This window comes from Artemia franciscana, chromosome 11 (genome assembly GCF_032884065.1).
Source record: "Artemia franciscana chromosome 11, ASM3288406v1, whole genome shotgun sequence".
In the NCBI taxonomy this organism is placed as follows: domain Eukaryota; kingdom Metazoa; phylum Arthropoda; class Branchiopoda; order Anostraca; family Artemiidae; genus Artemia; species Artemia franciscana.
In genome coordinates this window covers 13,006,291-13,026,335 of record NC_088873.1, presented here as the reverse complement: position 1 = coordinate 13,026,335, position 20,045 = coordinate 13,006,291, and the positions used below count along the sequence as shown (strand labels likewise).

The window sequence follows — 20,045 nt, the reverse complement described above, 5'->3', positions numbered from 1 at the left end:
AGAGCGAGGGATTGCGGAGGGGACAACCTATTTCATATACAGGATAATTTCTGTTCGCTTTAAGTTTTCGCTCCTTACTTTCAGATAAAAAAAAACAAACTATTTTATATTATTTAATTTCTGAACGTTTTTGAATTAATGCATGTTTGATTTTGGCTATTCGCACATAAATTATTAAAATGAATTTTGTATATTAATTCTTTTTTTGGCTAAGTGACTTTCTCTTAGTTTTGATCAGACGATTTTTAGAAATAAGGGGTGGGGAAGGAGGCCTAGTTGCCCTCCAATTTTTCAGTTACTTAAAAAGGCAACTAGAACTTTCAATTTTTAACGAACGTTTTTATTAGTAAAAAATATACGTAACTTAAGAATTAACTTACGTAACGCACTTTTATAATCTTATATTTTTATTATGTATGCGAGGGGGTTTTTACCCTCGTTAATACCTCGCTCTTTACTCTAAATCGTAAGTTTTGTCCCAATTCTTTAAGAATGACCGTTGAACTGGAAAGGCTGTAGAGTAAATAGTTGAAATTACTAAGAATACTTCAGTATAAAGAGCGAGGTATTTATATCCTCCTAAATACCTCGCTCTTTATGCCAAAGTATTTTTAGAACCCCTCATATGCGTAATAATCTCTGTTCGTTTTAAGTTTCAATGCTACTCCTTACTTTCAATTGAAAAAAACGTTTTCATGTTTATTTTTTTATTGTTTTTTTATAGTAATGCTAGAAAATCCTGCGCCCTTCTCAATGAATTTCTCTTCCCCCATGAGATATTAATCCAAGGAAAGATCCTCCCACGTAGCCACTCCCCCTCAACCCCACCCCAGATAAAAAACATCCCCCTGGGAAGTTTTTATACTTCCCAATAACCATTACTGTATGTAAACACTGGTCAAAGTTTGTAACTTGCAGCCCCTCCCCCAGGGATTATGGGGGAGTAAGTCATTCCTAAAGACATAGTGATTATGGTTTTCGACTATGCGGAACAAAATGGCTATCTCAAAATTTTGACCCGTTGACTTTGGGAAAAAATGAGCGTAGGAGGGGGCCTAGGTGCCCTCCAATTGTTTTGGTCACTTAAAAGGGCACTAGAACTTTTCATTTTCGTTAGAATGAGCCCTCTTACGACATTCTAGGACCACTTGGTCGATACGATGACCCCTGGGGAAAAGAAAAAAAAATACAAAACACAAAAAAACAAATAAACACGCACCCGTGATTTGTCTTCTGGCAAAAAATACGAAATTCCACATTTTTGTAGATAGGAGCTTGAAAAGTGCTGTGGTGGCACAGTGGATTTGACCTTAGCTTGGTAATAGGGGACCCAGAGATCGAATCACGCTGCAGGAATGCACTGCAAGGCCGACGCAGGGACCATAGTAGTCAAGAAGCGTCGTTAATTCTTAAATAATAATAAAAGGAGCTTGAAAATTTTGCTGTAGGGTTCTCTGATATGCAGAATTTGATGGTGTGATTTTCGTTAAGATTCTGTGACTTTTAGGGGGTGTTTCCGCCTATTTTCCAAAATAAGGTAAATTTTCTCTGGCTCGTAACTTTTGATGACAAAGACTAAATTTGTTGAAACTTATATATTTAGAATCAGCATGAAAATTCGATTCTTTCGATGTATCTTTTAGCATCAAATTTCCGTGTTTTCGAGTTTCGTTTACTATTGAGCCGAGTCGCTCCTTACTACAGTTCGTTACCACGAACTGTTTGATTAAAATGTATCTTTTCGCAAAAAAAAAACATCCTGAAATTTCTCTTTAGCTATTGTTAAATTTTGTATAAAAGAATTTCACTACTTCAGTGATTTTTGGTATATTGTTCAGTTCAGGCACTAACATAATTTTTTGGGTGGAGGGGAGTGGGAAATTGTAGTGATCAGAACTTCAAAATACAAAAATGAATGAAATGGAAAGAAAAATATATTATCTTCACAGTTGTGGAAAATAAAAGATTTTGGACTGTACTGCCTCGAGGTAGCACTAATTGAATTACTTGAACTAAAGCATTTTTACTTGAATTTAAAGCATTTACTTGAATGAAAACATGTTTTCACTTACCATAATGTGTTTTAACCCCTTGGGACAATACATATCCTCCCAACTTCCCTTCACCTTTTCCCAGTAACAGGTGGGATTTGAAAAAAAAAACTATAGCTGCCCATGGTTAAAATTTCAAGCTTGTAATCAAACCTAACAACGGTTATTTGTAGAAATAATCGGAATGACAGTTGACTCGTCAACAAACACATAGTCACTTGGTGTATGTCCAAAATATTTGTTCAATATCCTTATTCCCGGCTTCCACGTTTGAACGTCGACATTCACTCGTCTTTCACGGTAACATATTCATATTTTACACCAAAAAACAAACGTTAAATGAACAATATCCTAGAACTAAGTAAATGAGCAACAATACACTAAAGCAAAATATGTTAGAAATAACGTAGAAATAACGTAGAAATAACGGTTATTTGCAACAACGGTTACAACGGTAACAACAGTAGAAATAATCTTTAACAAAATATTTACTCGTTGGATCTTTTTTTTATAAAACGAACCATTAAGACGAAAAAAACTATGCATGACCTAACAGGGAAACGCCTTTGACCCTGAGAAAGTGGCAGTTTTTTCTGGTAAGACTAAGCCATCTGACTCGAACTATGGGCTAGTGAGATTTCTTAGCGCAAAGCATAATATTCATATGCTACAATTTCAAGATACACAACTGTTGAATCACAGAACTTTGTTAAATTATTAAATGGCCAAACACTTGATGCGATGCCATAATAAACGACTTCAAATCGTATGTATTTACTTCTTCATCTTTACTTCCTGTGATTATTTTAAAAATGTCTCTGTGTGTTGCTAGTTTCAACTTTGCCATATCTTCCTCACCCCTATAGTATTCATTTTTGATAAATATATCGTCCCCTGGATGCATTCCACCATGTAATGAATCATAAAAAGTGTATCCTTTGGACTTGAAAAAGGTATTATGTATTTTTATTTCTTCTTCTGACTTGCCAGCCATTTCTATCATAAAAACGGCAACATGGACTTTTTCAAATGGTAATGTTTTCAGGACATCCAGCTCAACACCCTCTATATCCAATACAAATAAATCTATCGTTGTTATATTGGCTGCTAAAAGAGCTGTGTATACGGGTATGCATTCTGCTTCGAGGAAGTCGACATGACTCCCATTTATTTCGCTTCTTTGTTCACTTACGACGTAACCAGTTCCAGGGTTAACATCTGTAAAAAAAAAAGTTATAATTTGGGTCAACATTAACCGTCCAAGAAAAAAAAATGCGCATTTGTCATGCTTTTTCAGCTGCAGGTCTATCGCACAACAACAAAAAACCGCGGAAATAGTATTTTTAGGATTGACAAAGATTTCCCACTAACTCTCATTAAGAACTTTGAAGCAACTGAAAGGGGTCAAGGTTTTTTGATTAAGTCGACAAAGTTGACCAACAGCCGAAAAGAAAAGTATCAAGATTTTTAAATAAAAAGCATGTGACACTTCAAAAGCGAATGAATACTAATATTTTTGATATGTATTTACTGATATGTTAATTACTTACACATTCATTATAATCTGTTGTATTATTCATATTAAACAGTTCGTGGTACCGAACTGTAAGTAAGAAGCGACGCGGCTTAATAGTAACCAAAACTCTAAAAAATAGAATTCTGATATCAATAGATACATCAAAAACATTTGCTTATTATGGTGATTCCAAATATATATTGAATTAAAAACAAGTTTTTTCAACTGAAAGTAAGAAGTGGCGTTTAAACTTAAAACGAACAGAAATTATTCCATATATGAAAGGGGTTGTCCCTTCCTCGACGCCTCGTTCTTTAGGTTAAAGTTTGACTCTTTCTCACAACTCTACCTTTTAAAACAATAAAAACTTTAGTGTAAAGAGCGAGGCGTCAAGGAGAGGACAACTCCTTTCATATACGGAATAATTTCTGTTCGTTTTAAGTTTTAGTGTCGCTCCTTACTTTCAGTTGAAAAAACTTGTTTTTATTTAATTTCTGAATGTTTTTGAATTAATGCATGTTTTGATTTTGGCTTACCGTACATGAATAATTAAAACAAAATTTGTATTTTTTTTTGCTAAATGGCTTTCTCTTAATTTTGATCGGATGATTTTGAGAAACAAGGGCCCCGCGCGCGTAAGTCGTTACGCGCTATATTAGTTACGCGCCATTGTAGCTGTGTCCCTGTGTCCCACCTGTGAATAGAGATAGATATAAATATATATTTTTAACTACGTAAAACATGCGAATATACAACATTCTTCGCTGTCCCATTGTCTGTGCATATAAATAGCATTTATATTCCCTGTGTCCCGCTCGTCATTTGTGTCCTGGTGTCCCAGTTTGTATTTTCTCTTTTAGTGTCCCGGTCGTCATTTATATTCCCTGTGTCCCAGTGTCCCGGTCGTCATTTGTGTCCCGGTGTCTCGGTCTGTAATTTCTATTCAAACAATCCCTGTGTCTCAGTCGTCAATTATATATCCCGCCTGTGCCCCCGGCGTCCCCGTTGTAGTTGTGTCCCTGCGTCCCGGTCGTCATTTATATTCCCGGTCGTGATTTGTGTCCGGGTGTCCCAGTCTGTAATTTTTCTTTGAAGTTCCCGGTCGTCATTTATATTCCCTCTGTGTCGGTCGTCATTTGTGTCCCGGTCTGTAATTTATCTTTGAGTGTCTTTTCTTTTTAGTTTTTTTTAGTTTTTTACATTTTTTCAGTTTTTTTTCTTCTTTATTTTTCAGCGTCACTATGAAGTACACATCGCCGAACCTTTGTTTTTTAACTTAAATCTGGTAGGCATTGATGACCTTATCCAAGTCAAAATCCCAAACCCAATCATCATCGCTATCATTTTCAGTTTTGATGTTTTGACTCTCGCTTTCCAGGTGGATTTTCATCTAACTGCGAGGTTTTGCGTTCTTTAGCAGCAAGCCTGTTTTCTTGCTGTTCTTGTAATTCCTCGGCACGCTTTCTTTTCTTACTTTCTCTATCAGCTGCAAGCCTGTTTTCTTGATGTTCTTGTGATTCCTCGGCACGCTTTCTTTTCTTGCTTTCTCTATCAGTAGCAAGTTTTTTGGTATAGACTCTTTGAGCAGCTTCTTCGGCTGTTGCCATTGTAGGTTCTTCAGTCATTTTACAATTAAACATTTTTCCGTGAACGCATGTCTTAAATACCATTAATGACGTCACCGTCATAGCAAAAATGACGACAACTAACTTCATGACGTCAATCGACACAGAAACATGACGTCACCTGACAGACAGACAGACACACAGACAGACAACTTATTTTTATATATATAGATATGAGGAGGTTTGCCCCCTTGTTAATGCCTCGCTCTTTAAACTAAAACTTGAATTTTCTCCCAATTCTTTAAGAATGACCCCTGAATCACAAATCCCCTAGAATGAATAGTTGAAATCACAAAAATACTTTAGCGCAAAGAGTGGGGTATTTAGGAGGAGATAAACCCCTCATATGCGTAATAATTTCTGTTCGTTTTAAGTTTTAATGCTGCTCCTTACCTTCAGTTGAAAAACTTTTTCTTATTTATTTTTTCATCGTTTAGGTTTTAAATAATGGTAGAAAATCCTGCGCCCCCTTTATGGAAATTCTATTCCCTCATGACAAATGACCTCTATGGAAAGATCCTCCCAAGTAACCCCATCCCCTCAACCCCCCTCCCCCTTAACCATAAAAATTCCCCTGAAAACGTCTGTACGCTTCCCAATAACCATTATTATATGTAAACATTGATCAAAATTTTTAATTTGCAGTCCCTCCCCCGGGGACTGTGAGGGAGTAAATCGTCCTCAAAGACATAGTTATTAGGTTTTTCGACTATGCTGAACAAAATGGCTATCTCAAAAATTTGATCCATTGACTACGGAAAAAAAGAGCGTGGGAGGGGGCCTAGGTGCCTTCCAATTTTTTGGTAACTTAAAAACGGCACTAGAACTTTTAATTTCCGTTAGAATGAGCCCTTTCGTACCCTGGGAAAAAGAAAAAAGAAACTAAGTAGGGCTCTACTAAAAAGTAGTAGGATCCTACAGTGGGCTTCTCTGATACGGTGAATGCAATGGTGTAATTTTCGCTAAGATTCTATGACTTTTAGGGGATGTTTTTCCCTATTTTCCAATTTAAGGCAAATGTTCTCAGACTTGTAACTCTTGATGGGTAAGACTGATATATTTTAAATCAGCATAAAAATTTGATTCTTTTGATATAACTATTGGTATTAAAATTCCGTTTTTTAGAGTTTCGTTTACTATTGAGCCGGGTCACTCCTTACTACAGCTCGTTACCACGAACTGCTTGAAAATTCATTTAGTATAGTTTTACCCATCAAAGGCCACGAGCCTGAGCAAATTTGCCTTATTTCTATAAAAGAGGGAAACACCCCGTAGAAGTCAAGGAATCTTAACGGAAACCACACAGTCAGATTCAGCATATCAGAGAACCCTATTGTAAAGGTTCTAAGCTCCCATCTGCAAAATTGAGAAATTTTATATCTTTTACCAGAAGAAAGATCACGGGTGCGTGTTCATTTGTTGTTGTTTTTGTTTTTTTCCAGGGGTGATCGTATCGATTCAATGGTCCTGGGATATCAAAAGAGGACTCATTCAAACGGAATTTTAAAGCTCTAGTCCCCTTTTTAAGGACCAAAAAGAGTGTTGGGCAGCTAGCCCCCTTCCCATGCCCGTTTCCCCCCAATGTTGTCTGATCGAAATTTCGAGACAGCCATTCTGTCAGTTATGAAATTTTCCCATTGTTTACATAGGCTATAGTGTTTGTTACTGGGAAGTATACACACATTTGTCGGTTCGGGGGGGGGGGGTAGGATTGATTTTATTCTTAGGGATTTTCCGAGGAGATAATTTTCCGTGGGGGGAGTTTCTAGGGGGGGGGGTATTTTCCAGGGGAAATTTGACACTGGTGGAATTTACTATATCAAATTATTTGTATTTGTCTTATTTCTCTCTACTGACTCAATTTTACAGTTTGAGGTGTTAATTGTTGGTCGGGGGTAAATTTTCAACTAGAGGACAGTCTAGAGAACATTTCCTTGGGGGGGTGGATTTCCCGGGTTTATTCAAAAAATGACCAGAAATAAAATAAAAAAATAAGTTCTTCAACTAAAAGAAAGGAGTAACATTAATAATTAAAGCAAACAGAAAAATCTTACCAGCCTTTGGTTGACCCCTTCTTAATGCCGTGATCTTTATGCTAAAGTTTGAATTTGTGTCCTTGTTCTTTAAGAACGACTCTTGAAACACAAGGAAACCATATATATGGTTATATATATACACACACACACACACATATATATACATACACACGCAGATAAAAACACAGCCCTAGATAAGTACAATGTGGTTAACAAATACATTACCTTACAGCCCCTTTCCATGAACAATTTGCTTACTCAAGTACAATCATTTAGAGTTTGAATAAACGCTTCAACTTACTTGTAAAATTTCGTCCGTTGCGTATTGACTGAGTATAAATCGGTGATGGGTTAAAAAGTGTCAGTGAAGGATGGGAGTCACGACTTGCACAAGCGTGAACTCCATAGGCCCTCCGATGGACATGCTCTAAATCAGAGTAAAAGCGATCATCTACTTCCATAAGTATGCCTGTCCAATTCAAAAACCTTTCTAGGTGTAGTGTTGTGGAGTATGTTACACCATCTAGCGCACCACATTCCAAGAAATGCCTCCGTCCTCTCTAGAAATATGGAATACTGTCATATACTGATCTTTAAAAGGGTGAAAACTTCTGCATAGGAAGGGAATTATGTAAATAAAAAACTAACATACAAATTAAATTCTATTATAATAAATATTTAATTTGTTTTAAACGACATGCTGTAATTGTCTGAAAATAGTTTTCCTTCTTTTCATGGCCTCAATATATTGACTTGAAAATGACGTGAAACTAGGCGAAGTGCATGACGTTTCTATGAAATGCAAGTATTTTGTTACATTTTATTATTGGCACCTTTAGGACCAGGTAATTTTTAAGTAAATAAGCAATAATATTGCCCGATAATCACATGGAATCAGAACCCAGCATAAAAAAGGGGGGAAAATGAAAAATCACACTACGGAACATCACCAAACGCATTTACACATTGTATACATCACCAAAACTACTGGCAAAGGACGACTAGCCACGGATCCGTTCTTCCCTTAGCGTTTTTCAGGAAATTCTTGGTGGCACGATTCACACGCTGTTGGATCACGGTGACTGTTGGATCGGATACAACATAATTATGCATAATATAAGAGTTCTTCGTCCATGGTGGAAACCTCAGAAGGAACTACGCAAATCCAAAAAATGAAACTTACTTTTGCACGCTAAGCGGACGAAGATTTTTCCAAAAGGTGATATGTTCAGTACATATATAAGTGCAATGGCATTATGCAACGACGCAATATATTTACGGCGGAACCGATTCTTTTAAACCTGAAAGCTCCAAGGACAGTGAAAATGAAATCTGATGTTGAAATCTGATATGTTGTTTGAGGTTTATCTGACATACTGAAATGCAATTTCTTTTATCCATGCTCTAACCGTAGGCATACCAACATCTCATATTGATTGTTTTGTTGTCTATATAAAAAAGTTTAAAGGCTAAGTCGAGAAAAATTAAAGATATTTGTAAAATTCTATTAAGTTTTTCACTCAGCCCTGGAACATATGGTAAAGAACAAAAAACATCTTCCTTTTCTGTTGTTTCCACAATACCGTTAGAAAATTCTAGACATTTTTTCCTTCTTTTCGAAAAAGTCTGGTCAATTAACCAGCCCGGATACTGGTTTCTTATTAAAATTTCTTTTAACAACAATAATTCCTCCTCAATGAATTTTGGAGAACAAATTCTTAAAATGCGGTCAGTTAAGGATATGATTAAACCAATTTTTACTTGGCGAGAATGACCGGAGAAGAGCGAAAACAATCTATTATTGTTAGTAGGTGTTCTGTAAATCTTAAAATCCAGACTATTTTCATTTTTTTAAATTAGCGTAAAGAGCGAGGTATTAAGGAGGGACAATCCCCTTCACATAAATAATAATTTCTGTTCGTTTTGAGTTTTAATGTTGCTCCTTACTTTCAGTTGAAAAACTTGTTTTCTTATTTATTTAATTTCTCATTGTTTTTTTAAATAGCACTGGAAAATCCAGCACCCCAATCATGGAAATTTTCTTCCCCTTGATAAATTCCTCCGTAGGAAGATCCTCTCGTGTATAACCCTCCCCCGATCCCCCTATCACCAGAAAAAATCCCCCTGAAAACGTTAGTATACTTCCCAATAACCAATACTATATGTAATAAATGGGTAAAATTCATAACTTTACCCATTCACCAGAAGATTGTACTTTTTGGCCAATCAACTGGGGTTACACGGAAAGCAGGTCGTCCCCGGGGGATGGGAGGATGTCATAAATAAAGATTTAAAGGAAATGGGAACTTCCTGGGAAGGTGTAAAGAGGGAGGCCTTGAATAGATTAGGTTGGAGGAGGAGCGTGCGTAGCTGTGTTGGTCTCAGACGGCTGGGGGCTACTGTGAGTTATTATTATTATTAGTAGTAGTAGTAGTAGTAATAGTAGAGACTACACCCTATTAAATTGAAATCTGACCAGACTAAAGGCTATTTCTATTCTTAGAGCTGGGGCCCAAATTTAACACCGCTCCCTCCTCTCCATACACATGCAAAACAATATTTATAATATTTGACCAAATTTGGGGAAAGAAATCAACATCTGGTGATTTAAATGGAAACTGGTTAAAGTCCTACTTGAATGGAGTAATTATCAACTTTGCCATGCATGAAAAGATACACACAAAACTTATTTTTAGGGCCTTGGGTTGAGTTCTGTAAAACAAGGCGTGATTTAAATATGGGTGAGTTGAATATTAGTTAATTCACCAGAGGCTTAATTTAAACAGGGGTGCAGTAGAACGAGGGCTTAGATAAATAGGGTTGAGTTGTACGGGGGCTCAGTTAACCGAGGCTTCAGTTAAATGGGCCTGAATTGCATATGGGCTCAGTTCCCTGGGGCCCATTTAAACGGGGGTTAGGTTAAATGGGGCTGAGGCGCACATTGACCGAGTTGCCAGGGCCCAGTCAAACAGAGATTCAGTTGCACGAGGGTTAAGTCAATTAGGGTTGAGCTGCATAGGGCTTTATTTGCACGATGGTTCAATTAAATGCGGCTGAATTGCAAATGGGTTCAGTTAAACGGGGTTCAGTTGTACGATGCTTAGGTCAAATAGGGTTGAGCTGCAGAGGTGTTTAGTTGCGCGAGGGTTCAGTTAAATACAGCTCATTTGTACATGGTTCTAGTTAAACGGGGGTTCAGTTGCCCGAGGGTTCAGTTAAAAAGGATTGAGTTGCACGGAAGCTTAGTTACATTTGTTCAGGTACGCCTACACTCCTTTTTTACAATGTATAACGTCTTTGCAACACCAAATACATTTGAATGTGACGCCATTCAGATGAAAAATGTTTTTGTTTTTTTTTTTTTCAAAAAGGCCACAGTAAAGTCAGACGAATGTTGCATGTTGTGCCCAAGACCCACCAAAATATTATCAGACCCCATCGGTAAGACATGTGCCCCGCGTTGGGAACCACGGATCTAACTTATAATGAACTGTTTTTTATATAGTTTCAATATATCGGAGATATATAATAAAATATGCGATTATAGCTACATTAGTTCCTTCTTCTACTTGTAAGGCAAGTTCTGAAGTGCGTATCTGAGAAAATAATTGATTACAAATATTGTATTGTCTCGTCTAAATCGTCTATTTGTTCAACCATGAATGGAGTGTCTGGAAGAATCTATAAAATCTTAATAATTCTACCTTGAGATTACAAACCTGGCTTTTGTTGAACCAACCTTGGCCAGTAAATGTCGCAGTCCCGAAAGGGTTAAGATATTTTGCATAACTGTGTAGTTTCAATTTCATTTGATTTTTGTCAATCATGATTAATACTAGAGCCTCACCAAAGACTAGTTTCTGCCTCCCCGGGGAGGCGCACCTCCCAGTTTGGAAAGCACTGGTCTAAAATCTCCATTTTTTTTGTAAATAAGGAGCTGATTTCGCAAGCAATACCATGTCATCTGCAAATAATAAACAAAACACCTAAAATTTAAGAACTCCTCCAGCGACCTTCAATTTAACATGAGATTTGAAGAGTACGGAATGGGGAGGAGGAAGTAAGTTTTTAACGGAACCGAATGTTGTGTTTGGAGTCAGGATGAAATTCTGGTTGTAAATATAAGTACATTTCTTAGCTATATGAATAATCACAGAATTGAAAAATTTTTCGGGTAAGATAAAGCTAAAACAAGTAGGCGAACTTTATCGAAAAATACAAAAACACAAAAGAAATCTTAACAATCATGGAATTCAGGGAGACGGGCCGAAGGCATTTTCCTCAATACAAGTATGTCCCTAATTGCTCAGTTAATAAACGAGCATCTAAATAACCAGATAAACACATGCTCAAACGCACACACACACATAATACGTATATATATATATATATATATATATATATATATATATATATATATATATATATATATATATATATATATATATATATCATGAAAAGAGAAATCACCAATGCTACAGCACAAACACACACACAAAAAAAAAAAAAAAAAAAAAAAAAAAGAGACAGAAGGAGAAAAGGAAGACTGTTTTCCTAAATTAGTGATTAATATAGACCAGCACTTGAATGAGGCCTTAACCCTACTCATCCATACAATCACATAGGTCAAACAGCATAGCCACACACAATCAACCATAAAGAATAATCCATGGACAGGCAGTCATGTCGTCAATAAGTATAAGTCGTCATTTACCGAACAATAGAAAAAATAATATAGACAAATAATTCAGAGGCAACACCCAACATAAGGGCTCATCAGGAGAATACACTGGCCTATATAGGGTTTCGCCACTCTAAATTCTCTACCCAGCATAGTGTTGTGGCTACCACAGAATATCCATGGCATCCCCGCGTCAGGTATCACCCCCAAAATACATGCCTATGAAAAAAAAACAGCAAATGTAAAACAACCAAGTAAAACCAAAACAAGCTTATCTTATTAATATATCCCTCCCTTTAGCAACAATAGGTAAACTAAATATTATAAATTTTACCAAATCACAAATATTAACACATTGCAAAAAACCTGAATGAACTAAACAATTATAGAATTCATCTTTACCATGTGGCTAAATTTTTTAAAAAAATCCGCTCAATTAGAAACACAATTCAAAATAAATGGCGCTGTGACAACATTTCTCGAACCTCCGAAATCAGTTAAAAATTTCTTTAAGTACTTCTAGATAATTCTTTTGATATTTATTTAAAAGTTCGTTATAATGAAAACTAAATTTTTTAAATTGCCAAGTTAATTTATTTGTAGAAAAACCTCTTGATATCAATTTTTGGCTTAAGATTTTACATCTATTTTTAAAATCAATATAATTACTACAAATCCTTGCATAACGAAGTAACTGTGAGAAAAACGCTGAATATGTGATATTTGAGTGTATATTACTTTCAGGGAATAGGAAACTAATCACTTCAAAATCAAAATCATCCGTTTTATTATACATTTTAAAACTTAATTTATTATTATCACAAATATTAATATTTAAATCTAAGAAATGATCTTCATGACCAGCGCCATGACTAGGCTCAAGAATAAGCTCTGATGGATATATATTTTTAGAAATATCAATGAAATCCTTACAATTTAAGACCAAAATATCATCTAAATATCTTTTATTATTTGACAAAGCATGTTTTAAATTAATTGGATTATTCTTATCCATCATATATTTATATTCTAGTTGACTTAAAAACAAGTCAGCTATAAATGGGCTGGCATTCCCCCCCATGGGAATTCCCATAATTTGCTTGTACAAATCACCCCCAAATCTTATATAAGTATTGCATAAAACAAATTCCAATAACTCAAAAATCATATCCAAGCTGTAACATCTCAAGTTAACTGTAGTATTAAAGCAGTTTGTCCATATGGCTTTTTTATTATAACTGTCTATTTTTAAGAACCTTTTACTAGATAAGAGGAAAGATTTCTTTATAACAGTTTTTAAATTATCAAACACTAAATTAAGTGATAAATTAGTATACATTGTCGCAAAATCGAAAGACTCAATTCTTTTAGCTGAAACCATTGTTAAAGAATCTATCACCTGCAGTGAATTATTAACACTCCAATATGGATTGAAATTCGAAAATTTTTTAATACCAGAACAATAGGTTTTAAGTTTATTTACAATTTCCTTTAAAATTAAAGAGAGGTCAGTAGCAGCAATGCGGGTTGGACATTTAGCTGCCCCAGCAATAAACCGTGGTTTAGGGGGATTCTTATGAAATTTTACAGTCCAATATAGGAAAGGGAACTTTTTATCATTGTCATTTATTTTAATATTAAAATTTTTAAAAGGTATTTCTTCAGTCTTTTCAATTAAATTCTCATCCTCTATATTTGCCTTTTCATAAACATTAGTTGTGCATAACTCCCTTTTTAAGATATCACAATACAGCTTCTGACAAATTATGGCAAAATTATTATTAGCTTTATCCACTGGCACAATTACAAATTCATTCTTTAGATTAGCAATTGCTTGTTTAATCTTCGCATTATAAAATAATGATTTAGTGTTACTATTTTTTAAGTTAGAATATATTTTATTTCTTACTCTACTAATAATTAAATTCTTCCAACTTTGAAAACTCTCTTTATTTTTATTCTCTTTCTTACACCACTTATCAATAAATAAATCAAAATCATTTTCCAAGCCATCAAGAACACTCGATGGTTTCAGATGATGAGAAAGACGGAAATTAGCCCCTTTATTCATTATAATTTGAAGATCATCTTGCTTTATTATTGACAAGTCCCCTGTTATAACATGTTTGTAAGTAGGATTTACAAATGGGCCAAGTTGCTTACAATTACAAACCGGTTCCCAATTTATATCGCTATCTAGTTTTTTTAGTATTAAATTATAATTAAAAATAATTTGCCCAATAGTTTTTGAAAATTTATAAGTTAAAACTGGACTATCATTATAATTTAAATTACTAGGAAGGGCCTGTTTTACATGCCGCTGATTTAAAATTTCTGGTAAATTAATATCTTCAATCTGCTTGCAAGTAAAATTAATAGGTAAATATAATCTGTTATCCTTATTACTAATCTTATCGAACTTTTTCTTTTTTGAAATATATTTCGTTTTAGTTAGAATGCAAATTGTATCACATATTACTTTAAAATTATAATCAAGAGCTGTATTATTCTTAACAATCCAGAAAAGTTTGATTAAATTCCTCTGGGATAAATTATTTAGACACTTTATTACAGAAATCATACCCCTAGATTCAAGTAGCTGGCATAGATCTATAGAAAGCATATGTACATCTAATTCATTTTTTCTATTATTTTTCCTATGTCCTCTCGATCGTTTTTTACGTTTAGTAGGACAAGTAAAAGAAGGATGGTCCATAAAACCATCAATACATTTAACAACAACATGAGACATGTCACCATATTTTGCTACACGATCATTTAGCCCAAAAGGATAAGCTGTACCAAGAGTATGGATCCAGAAATCCTCCTGTTTACGTAGTCTATTATTCTTCTCTTCTTTATTTAAATTTTCTAATTCTAAATTTTCTAAAATTGTGACAGTTATATCTGATATGGAACATTTACCATTACTACAATGTTGAACTAGATAGTTATTAGTTTTTTCATTATTAACTGTTGTCTTGTGTCCAGAAAATCTTTTATAAATTAACATTGGTAAATTACATTGGTTGTTCTACAATTAACATTACCACGTAACTTGCATGAAAAATTTTTATTATACAATGTACTTTTAACAGAAGTCCGTGGGACAAAATGATCTTGGCAAAGAAAACAACGACTTTTACACTTACTAACTTTCAAAAAATCGTTCCGAGTTCCGAGGCTAATATTTGTGTTTTCTTTAAATATACTTTTTTATTTAAATGTAAATACCTTTGGCACAAATAGTTCTACTGCAATGAGGGCTTCAATCCAGGGAGCGTCTTTATCAAGCAAGAAACTTTGAAACGAACTCAGTGGAGTTGCATGCAAATTGGTGTGGTCAGTCCGAGTTGTTAGATTATAGGGCAACTTAGAGGGATAGCTAAGTCTTCTATTCTTTACGTAGTTCACAAGGCACTCATCCTCCATAGTAACTTTTTCTGCCACCATTTCTTCAAAAGATAAGCACTTCGTGACATCCTGGGCTCTTTGCATTCTTATCAAATAAATAAATAAAGCACCAAACACAATTATAACATATAAGCTCTTTACATTCAGATACTGACTAAAACCTTTCATTTTCTAAAGAAGTTCGTAGCATTCTACCACTATGAAATTGTAAATTGCCTAATGTGCTATCAGTTTAACAGTATGATTTATAATGAAGGTGAGTCACTGACCACTCAAAATGAAACCCGAATAAAGATTTAAGCAGGAAACTGTCATTTTTACATAAGGTTAGCACCATAGGCCTTGACTGACAACTATTCTATAGCACAGGCCTATTTACCGAGTATTATATAGCGGCATTCAAATACCTGTTTTAATCATTAGCACATCTGAGTACGGTCTTTGTACGATCTGTTTTAGTAAGCGACCATCCTAAAAATTATCATTTTTGTTAATTTCTTTAAAGAATTATTGAAAAAAGGTCGCTCCGAAATGAAGAAATACGTATTTCCATGACACTGAATAGAAATGTCAAGGATTGACACTGTTTTGGAAAGAAACAAAGCCTACTTTTTGAAAAAAAAATGCTAAGAAATTCGAGCTCATCGGTGGTTAAATGGGCTGATAGTGGTCAGTAGAGTGTGGGTTCAAGCCAAGTGTAGTTCTTCTACCCCTTACATGACAGTCTGGAATAAATCAGCGAGCAGCTACGAAAGTCTTACAGAGAGTATCGATCTTTGGTCAACCATGGGGTAGGTGACATGGGAGAAGTTTCCGTGTTTAAAAAATCTGGTTAATGCTAGCCAGTGGCCGTGCTTCCACCCTCCCCGAATTTCTAGGGAATTTATTCTTGATTTCATCCTAACTTTATTTGCCATTTATTTCTGGCTTCCAGAAGCCCGAAAATAAAACTGTGTTTATTTCGCTTATTGATTAGTCATCAATGAATCCATAGAGGAAACTGAATTCTCTGAATTCAAAAAGAAAGGCAAGTGGAAATGCGATTAAATAAATTTTTCCAGTTCTAAAAATTGAGCAGTTCCTTGTAACGAGCTGTATGCAAAGAGCGACCAGGGCAAACAGCAATCGAAAATTTATATATAGATCAAAAGAATATGCCTTTTGTGATGATTATATGTATATAAAAATCATCAAGTTTAAAGTTGCACATCGAAAACTATGACACTGGGAAAATTTGTGCTACTTTTTAAAAGGGTTTAAACACTCCCAGGGGACTTCAACATTCAAAAGATCTGCTATATCCGTAAAATTTTTGAAACCCTCTTAAATCAGGAGATAAAAATCTGCTTAGGCCTACAGGAAAATTTATGTTCTAGCAATTTATATTAAATCACCTAGTGTACATCTTGTTGATTTAAATTCCAGCCGACAGGAGTACCTCCAAATTCTGAGACGAGCGGCTATTACTGGGCCAGTACTCAGTTAAAGAATAAAATAGCCAAGGCATAGAGAATTTTGGAAGAATAGGAATTTAAGCTTTAGAACTAAAACTATGATATTGGAAGTCACTGTAATAACAGTGGTCAAATACGGCGCTGAAAGATGGGGATAAAATTAACGTAAAAAGCTTAGTAACACTGTGGAAAATAGAGTTTATTGATTTCCGGAAGCATTGTCTTTAAATGGGTTTAGGTTCTTGTTTTGGTGATCCCACATAGACACCAAGTTGCGTGGGAAATAGAGTTTAATCCATTTTTAAGGGCTAAAAGTAAAAAAGGTTAAGTTGGCTTGGCCACGTTTTACGGATGAAAGATGAAAGATTACCGAGGATCATAACTTTTGACCATCCATCCGCGGCGAAACAAAAACGAGGCCGTCTTAAACAAGGTAGGAGGAGACCATATGAGGAGATATAAATGAAATTGAAGCCTCATTGTTCCACCCTTCTTATACAAGAACTTTGTTTTTCTTATATTTAAATCCTGTTCGTTCTCAATTGACTGAGTTAATGTACCGCTAGCCTTGAAAATTTTGGCTGGTTGGAAACAATGAAAGAGCGTGTTAAGTTGAAAAACACTGGTTTAAGTTTGTGTGTGGACTTGCCTAGTGATCGCGGTAAAAGACGGAAAGAACTAATATCTCTTGGCTACAAGCTAAGAACGTTAAAAATAGCGAGTAAGAAAGTGGCAAAATCACATCCGATTAAAAACGGAATCAAATTTTGGTCAGAAACTAAAAGTTCAAAGACGTCGCAATAGACGAAGCTGCAAGATGACTGCTACGATCCACTCAAGCTTCCCCGCGCTGCGCCAGACAATCCCAATGAATCTGATTCCGAAGCATAAAGCAGTTCTTAAATGTTTTGCATTTAGACAGCTGCTGGGGTAGCTATAGTACTGATTATCATAGAATTTGGAGAGAATGTTGATAAATTATGGTGGTAAAAGAAATAAGTGAAACATATCAATTGAAAAATACTATAACTGCTCCCCCTGAGAGTATTATTGTTTACTTGCCGTTTTCTTTTGAAGTTGTTTTTTGTTGATCCAAAGAGTTATATTTCATTTTCGCGTGTCCTTATTCGTTTTTTCTTTTTCAGTGTGGTAAGGAAAGTTCAGGTTTGCAAACTTCGAAGTGATCTACTCCTCCTTTCGAAAGTACAGCCATTGCCTCTCTCGAGTATGTTGTAATTTGTGAATTCCTGTTCTAACCTCCCGGGGGGCGCCTCCTAATCAACTGTTCAAAGTACTCAAAGTACAAAATCTAGAAAAGCTTTTGATCTTAAAATTAATAATTAATCATATTCCCTAATGTTTGATAAAAGTAAATCTCATAGAAGCCGATATAAAGAGGTGTCTAATCTGGGTAAGGGACGGTTTGACTCCCAGATCAATGTTCTCCAGCTTAACTGTCAAAGTTTATGCTTTTCGTTTTCTGACGTAACGAATTATTGCCAACAGCTGCAGCCAGATGTTGTCGGGGTTTGTGAAACTTTTCTAGCAAAACACACCGATACCATTTTAGAAATGCCTTGTTATTTTACAAGATTCTTGCAAAGATCTATAATGAATAGAGGAGGCTTGGCTATTTACACACGGCAAGAATACTCAGCCAGTATCAATAAAGATTTAACCCAAGATATCGAAGAAGTTTATAAATTTCTCTTCTTGGAAATACTTATATCTTCGCAGAAGAAAATAACACTTAGAAAAGTATTCTCTCCACTGGCAGGATCTGTCTCTTTGTTCTTGGAAAACTTAGGCCAAATACCCGATCTTCTGGAGAGAAAAGGGAACGAAGCCATCTTAATGAGAGACATTAACATCAATATGACTCTTCCTCTATCACCAGGTGTGATAAATTGGCTCAATAAAATGTCTGCTTTGAACTTTTACCCAATCAACTACGATACTTACTCGAGTAACTACCACCTCTCACTCATTGATTGACAACATTTTTTCGACACTGCATCCAATATTGGCCCCTGTCTTGCGATCTGACACTTATGTTCGCTTCCCTATGCTTGTGAATTTTAAAATACAGCACGAAGGTCCTAAGACCAGTGCCACGTCTACGCAGGGACTTGTAACGTGGGAATTAAATGATGATAACCTAGAAACCCTTCAAAAAGTACTGGAGAGCGCATCCCTGATAATTATATGAATGCAGAAAAAGTTAATGCAGGATTTGAGGAATTCCTTATCTTTTTTATGAGATTGTATACAGATCGCTCCTCTAAAACGCACACAAGGAAGACTGGACGGATAAATCAACCCATCAGCCCTTGGATTAGTCATGGACTGCTCCAGTGTATTAACAGGAAAAATAAACTTTGGACTAATCATATAAATGACCCTTGCAAAGTGACGCCTGAGAAATATATTGAATATAAAAAATGCATTCGATCAATTTTACGTATGGCTAAGAGAAATTATTTAATTGGAAATATAGCTGAAAGTGAGAAAGATTCACGGAAGATATGGAAGGTTTTAAACTCTATGCTGCATCCCTGCAGCGCCCTACCTGAGCTTCCTTGGAAATTATCTGTAAGCGGGGAAACTGTATTGGGACTAGAAAACGTTGCAAATGCACTGGGATCATTTTTTTTAGAAGTGAAAAAAAGAAGCAAATTCCGTTGAAAATCCCCGTGAAGAGTTTTAAAGATTACATAGGCCCAGCAAGCACCAAGTCAATGGCTCCTGTCTCTCAACCTGAAATTCTGTTGATTATACGAAACCTAAGAAGAAATTCTGCTTCTGGACTCGAACGTGGTCAAAATAGTTTCTTGGTCAATCTTAGAGCCTATTACTTACCTGATCAAATTGTCTCTGCAAAAGATTACTTTCCCAAAACGGTCAAAGAAAGCTAGAATAGTTCCTCTGCACAAAGCCGGTTCTCGAGCTGATTCTGCGAATTATTGACCTAATTCAATTCTTTTAGTGTTTTGGAAAGTTTTGAAAAACCCATGCAGCAGCAGCTACTTTAGTTTCTGGAAAAAAAGGGTTTCTTAATAATCATCAGTTTGGGTTTAAACCTGGGCACTCCATCCAGGATGCACTAACGGCTTTGAGTTTATGGATCAGCAAAGTTTTTGATTCTGACCTTCTACCTGTAGCGGTCCTGATTGATATCATAACAGCATTTGATAGTATGTGCTACCCTATTCTTCTCGGGAAACTGGAACACATAGGAATAAGAGGCAAAAATCTGGATTGGTTCAGA

General features: G+C 35.5%; 1 protein-coding gene across 1 annotated transcript; it reads right to left on the bottom strand.

The window, feature by feature from the left end:
- Positions 1–858: 858 nt before the first annotated feature.
- LOC136032833 (uncharacterized) lies at positions 859–15,659 on the bottom strand. The gene is made up of 3 exons (XM_065713243.1): positions 15,144–15,659; positions 7,530–7,788; positions 859–3,269 (listed from the first exon to the last, which is right to left on the bottom strand). The coding sequence occupies exons 1-3, from the start codon at positions 15,489–15,491 to the stop codon at positions 2,761–2,763; spliced, it is 1,116 nt and encodes a 371-aa protein (XP_065569315.1). The 5' UTR covers positions 15,492–15,659; the 3' UTR covers positions 859–2,760.
- Positions 15,660–20,045: the final 4,386 nt, after the last annotated feature.